The following is a 5856-nucleotide window of genomic DNA, read 5'->3' as shown; positions in this document are numbered from 1 at the left end:
CCGTGGAGTATGCCGGCAGGTTAGACGGCCCTTTACCTCCTGAGCTTCTAGCACATTTGTACAACGCGTACATAGCAAACGGCTTTACTTTATGCGTACTCGTACATATTCGTCAGTTCCCGTCCTGTCGTTTTGTGTTCCTTCGTCCCTGTTTTTTGCGCTGGTATTTTTATGTGCCAATCATAAGACAACTGGCCCAAAGAGCTATTTTAATCGCTCGTAGCGCTTGGCTTATGCGCTGGGTCCTTGCACTGCTTCACGCATCGAAGTCGACGAAGATTGGGAGATGACGCTCCCTCCGCAGGTTGGTGCCGCATAAACAACAAGGCTGTCGTTGAGGAGGACATGCAAGGCAAGGAAACGTGGAAAACTTTGATAGCTTCTGCTTTAAACATTCATTGAAATTCCCAATTGGAGATAATATATATTGTGGGATACTCCTAGTGCTGAATGTGTCCCTTTCTTTGGGCTTGCGTGCTTCTTGCAGCCTTTGACTCAAAATAATGCAATGTACGCTACCCCCTCGTTACCGAAAACGACGCTCCAATGTATAGTATGTCAAAAATCATTTTTCACTGAGACAAGAAGCATTGACTCCGCTCAGTTTCCAGCCCAAGTTCAGGTGTTGTTTAGTTAGTCGAGGTTAACACCTCCTAGCTGCGCATGAACAGTTGTGGCAGATTAACACTTCACAGCTGCCTGTGAGCCATTAAAGAAGCAGCACTGGGGAGCTTCTAACGTTTTAAACCGCATGACATCTCTTAACCCGCACTGAAAACGGACAACACGTGGTACGTTTTTTCAGTATAAATATTAGGCTTCATTGGTGAAGATTTCTAGGTAAATGAAAATACGACAAGGTCATCGCGGTGGATCGCATTGAAGAGGAAGAAAAGACTGTGAAATGAGGATATCGTTACACCTGTTTGTTTCCGGCATTTTATATGCTTTTTTCTTACCGTGATGTCACCCCTCATTTGACACTGATTTCTTTGTTTGCACGTTTCAAGGACTAATAATTAGAAGAAACGTTTTTCTTTCAAACGCCGCCATCCAGGAATATCTATGAAGAACATAATTATAAACGAAGTATCTATTTTTCCCACCGAAATTCCATAACCATGGATATTTGATTGTTTCACTTGCAGTGAAATGTTGGTATTCTAAAGGTTGCCTTTAACTTCTGGTGACCGCACAACATTTATCAGTTGTCCATCCTGGATTTTCTGAACCATAGAAAATTCTGATTTTTTTTATTATCAAAATCTATACTACTCCTTGTTCATTCTTCATAAATCTTTTAAAAGAGTAATTCCTACAACATTCCCACCAATTGCACTATTATACTATTTAAGAATCAACGTTTTGGCATCTTGGTAAGAGCTGCGGGCTACAAAATTGTTCCGCGTGTATTGCAGCCGTGGAAAAAAGAGCATATTTTGGATTTAAAATCTTCGGTAAGCATTATGCAATATTCTCGATGAACTTGCCTTAGCTTTGTATTGGGTTTAAATAATATCTGCAATGATCGAGCTTTAAGCTTTAATATATTTTTGAACAATAAAACATGGACCTAAATACAACTGTATATTTGTGCTTTGAAAAGCTTCTGTGTTAGATCAAACCACGTTTGGCCCCCCGCATAAAAAAAGAGAACACGAAATAAGGCTGTTGCTGATATAAAATGATCGCCGGGCTCATAGCTTTTTACGAGGGGGTCTCGTGATTGTTTACATTGAGATCTCTTAGATAGGTTCCCAATCCTGATTTGAAAATCATGGAGGCAATGGCAATCACAGGAATATGATGGAATTCTTTTGTAATGTTCTTTTAGACACCAATTCTTAGGTTTCGCACCTGTTAGCGGCTGCCGGAAATCCGTTTAAATTCCGTTCGCATAGAATTAGAATTAGAATATGGACTTTTCACTGTCAGCAGGACAGCGAAGTGTCCATATTTCTTTTCTGAGCTACAAGAAAATGTTGGCGGCACCGTAAGCTCAGCATGCAATCGCATTTGGGGCATGTTATAAATGTGATTTTTTGCGTTCGACAATGTTTCTCTTACCTCTGCAGGTTTGGCTATTTAAGACGTACGAGTACACCTTGTGTTCCGACCCCTTGCATCCGCTGAACCAGAAAACTGTCCGGATGTTTATACGAAGATCGAAGTACCATCTCAGCAAGGACCGGGAACAGAGGTAAAGGTTACGCAGCCAGTACCAGCAGTCATGGTTTGGAGGTTTTGGTCTTCGAGTTGGTACTGTGCAACAGAGTTGAAAAGACGTAAACAAAAGACAGAAAAATTTCCCTGTCGCAAAATTCGCAAGTGGCGCTCGAATGTTTGAAATGAAAGTGCATTCAATGGGGGCGAAAAAAAATCCGCTTGGCTTCATGATGACCCAAGGCGTAGAAAAATGGAACATGATGTTGTATCTTGTTAACGTATAAGACGGTTCCAATGAAAGCTGTTTAGCAGTAATAAAGCAGAATAATAAACCTATGTCTAAACGGCGGATAGTTACCTAAGTGTGAGAATATTCTATGCATAAATATGGTTATTAGATGTTAGATCTGGTTCCATGCCAACTGGTTGAAGCATATTGTATTGGAGTCAAGAATGACGAATTTATCAAAGGTACCCGTCTGAGTGTGCATAACAACAATATGGCATCTCTTAGAAAGAGATAATTTTAGTTAAACTTTGAATAGCGATAACTTAAATTAGGTACACACACACACACATATATATATATATATATATATATATATATATATAATAATGTTTGTATCAGAAAATTAATGTTTGTAAAACCTTGAAAAAAAGAAAGTTACTTCACGGTTAAACGAAAGGCCAAAGCAAGTGTTTTAGTTGAAATTTAAGCTACCCCCCCCCCCCCCTCCCGCCCTTTTCGGCTAATTCGCACAGACATGTCCTTGCTTTTGCGCTTATAAACGTGGTATTTGTCTTTTAAAAGAACAAAAGCTGGTTTAAGCAAGGAAAAAAGGTTTTGATGAATACGAAAGTGGTGACCGCGTATTGCTGCACAGATTCTTTTTATTTCCAGATATTTCAACTAGTTCTCTTTTGTTATGTGGTAGACAGGCAGCAGATCAAATGATGAGTGACAGCTGATTGCCTCGCAGCCTTTTCTATTACAATGAGTAATACAAGCGGTTGTTACAGCATTACACGATCTTCAGCCTCAAGCAAGGCAGGGTAAAAAAATTCCAGTAACAAAGCTTTCCGATGCACAAATACCTGAAAGATGATGACATAATTTCAAAGTGAGATTCAAATATAACCTGCACCACGTGAATTTCATTTGGAGCTGTGCAGGTGTTTCAAGTTGTGCCTTCAACTAGCATTTAGAACAAAACCCTGACCCTCCCTCCACCCGGAGTGCGAACTGGTACATAACTTTAAGTGAGTTATTATTGACGCCATTCGCTTTGTACGACCAGCAACGATTTAAAGACGCAGTGCAACTACCGCTGCTCTGAGGAGTGTCCCCACTTCACTGCAGAAATAAACGAAAACGTCGGGTGTCAGATGAGATTTACTTGCGTAAATATTGAAGCGAAATAGACAGTCATAGAGTAGGGTGTTTGCATTTCGGCTTTTTGGCTATTTGCGGTGAGCCAGAACTTATGAGGTAACCATTATGCAATTCATTTTAAACGCACCTTAACCATAATGAAAAGTTCCTTATGACGAGTCTGATGGGCCTGTATGGATCATATGAATACTATGTAGTCTAAATGGGATTCAAATCATAGCAAAATGATGTTAAATTATACGATATATATATATATATATATATATATATATATATATATATATATATATATATATATATATATATTGCCGCGAAACGTTCAAAACTGTATTTGTTGTTTTTTAACAGCCGCCGGCGTACGGCCTTATCACTCTGATTCTGGATCGCGTATCAGTTCTGTATTTTTTGTTTTTTAATGCTCGATGTCGCGAGTCGCACCTTTATCAGTTTCGTTGTAGCGTAAGATGCACCGAGATCTGTCTCGAAGATTCCGGCCACTCGTGTGTCTTTCTACAATTTTCCAGCTTGCGCTGGTAGCTGTTTACGACGTTATCTAGATTGTTCTGAGCAGCCTTTAAATTGAGCGTTGACGAGTGTGACGGGCATTCTTTGTTCGACGATCGACGAGCATGTTCGTTGCTATCGCCGCCGCCGAGTTGCTTAGTTCTTTTGCGGGCGCAAGTCCGCCCAATAAAGAGTTAATTTCAGTACCATCAAGCCTGTGTCTTCTTTTGGTGTCAACGGCCTTGTCACCACTACGTGACATCTGGTGGAGGTGCTGGGTTGGGCTAGCCGCTCTGCGGTCGACTGCCGCTCCACTGCGGGCTCCTGAACACTCGCCTCGTGCGATGGCCCAATGGAACATCGCGCGCTGTAGCGTCCGGGCAGTTCCTTCCTAGGAATGCTGTCCTGGCAGCGGGGGCATGACGCTGCGTTGAAATCGCACCGTTGCTCGAAATGCTCCAAAAGCTCTCCTAGTGGACCCAGGAAGTCACAGCCGTGCTCTCTGTTCCAGCAGCTCACCTTCAGTTTGGCTAGGTCGTCACGGGAAGACTGTTTCCAGGAGACCTCCTTGTCCCTTTCAAACGGCGCCCCGTCTAAGGTGCAGCTACAGTGACCGTCGTCCCCAGGGCAGCTTTCCACGCAAGCCAAGCACAAGGCGTGACCACAGGGGAGTGATGCCGCACTGCTGGGAACAAGGCCACAGAAATTGCAGACACTCGCAGGCGGCAATGGTTCCTTGAAGGTGACAGGCTTCCAGTCAACGCCGCTTGCAAAGCCGCTGAGGCGGTAGCTTCTGTCCGCCATGTCTGGTGAAATTAGAGCCCTGGCTACGCTGAGCAGATGGGAGGAAATCGCCTTCACTTGTGCTTGATCGCCTGACGATGGCGACAGACAAGAGCGAGCTCCGTAAGGCCGTCCCCAGACCAATGGCCTTATGGAGCTCCTGAACAAAACGATAACGGACATGATCGCCATGTACGTCGACGCTGAACACAAGACCTGGGACGCCATCTTGCCGTACGTGATCTTCGCGTATAACACGGCAGTCCAGGAGACGACCAGAGCGACCCCGTTCAAGCTTGTGTACGGCAGGGAGCCCGCGACGACGCTCGACGCAATGCTGCCGCACGTAACCAACGAGGACAACCTTGACGTCGCCGCCTACCTGCAGCGTGTAGAGGAAGCCCGACGACTAGCACGGCTGCGTATCAAAGACTAACAGCGCACCGATAGCCGACGATACAACTTACGACGACGCCACGCAGAATACAATCCAGGAGACCAAGTGCGGGTTTGGACATCAATTCGCCGTCGCGGACTAAGTGACAAGTTGTTGCGTCGATACTTTGGACCGTACAAAATCATTCGCCGCGTTGGACCACTGGACTATGAAATCATTCCCGACGGAACGTAAGCATCGCAACGGCGACGCGCACGCCCAGAAATTGTACATCTTGTACGACTGAAGCCATATTACGCGCGTTAAAGAAGCTGTGTTGTTTAAACTTTTGTAGTTTTTATGTTTAAGTTGTTTTGTTTTGGCACATCGAGGCGATGTTTTTTTAAGGGAGGAGTAATGCCGCGAAACGCTCAAAACTGTATTTGTTGTTTTTTAACAGCCGCCGGCGTGCGACCTTATCACTCTGCTTCTGGAGCGCGTATCAGTTCTGTATTCTTTGTTTGATAATGCTCGATGTCGCGAGTCGCACCTTTATCAGTTTCGTTGTAGCGTAAGATGCACCGAGATCTGTCTCGAAGATTCCGGCCACTCGTGTGTCTTTCTACAATGTTTG

The 5856-nt window shown here is 44.0% G+C and overlaps 1 protein-coding gene across 1 annotated transcript; it reads right to left on the bottom strand.

The window, feature by feature from the left end:
- Window positions 1–3180: 3180 nt before the first annotated feature.
- On the bottom strand, window positions 3181–5196 carry LOC146173973 (PDZ domain-containing RING finger protein 4-like). The gene is made up of 2 exons (XM_084585308.1): window positions 4400–5196; window positions 3181–3261 (listed from the first exon to the last, which is right to left on the bottom strand). The coding sequence occupies exons 1-2, from the start codon at window positions 5072–5074 to the stop codon at window positions 3181–3183; spliced, it is 756 nt and encodes a 251-aa protein (XP_084441434.1). The 5' UTR covers window positions 5075–5196.
- Between the last annotated feature and the right edge of the window lie 660 nt (window positions 5197–5856).

The sequence above is a fragment of the Amblyomma maculatum genome, chromosome 11 (assembly GCF_055883805.1).
Source record: "Amblyomma maculatum isolate TAMU_Amacu chromosome 11, ASM5588380v1, whole genome shotgun sequence".
Classification (NCBI taxonomy): Eukaryota; Metazoa; Arthropoda; class Arachnida; order Ixodida; family Ixodidae; genus Amblyomma; species Amblyomma maculatum.
This window is presented reverse-complemented; position numbering and strand designations above follow the sequence as displayed.

Bases quoted from the DNA above. Each gene is read 5' to 3' on its own strand.
- LOC146173973 (XM_084585308.1), bottom strand. From the start codon at position 5,074: ATGGCGTCCCAGGTCTTGTGTTCAGCGTCGACGTACATGGCGATCATG. The intron at 3,262-4,399 runs GCGAGTGTTCAG...ATCATCTTTCAG, and splicing joins CCATTGGGCCATCGCACGAG to GTATTTGTGCATCGGAAAGC.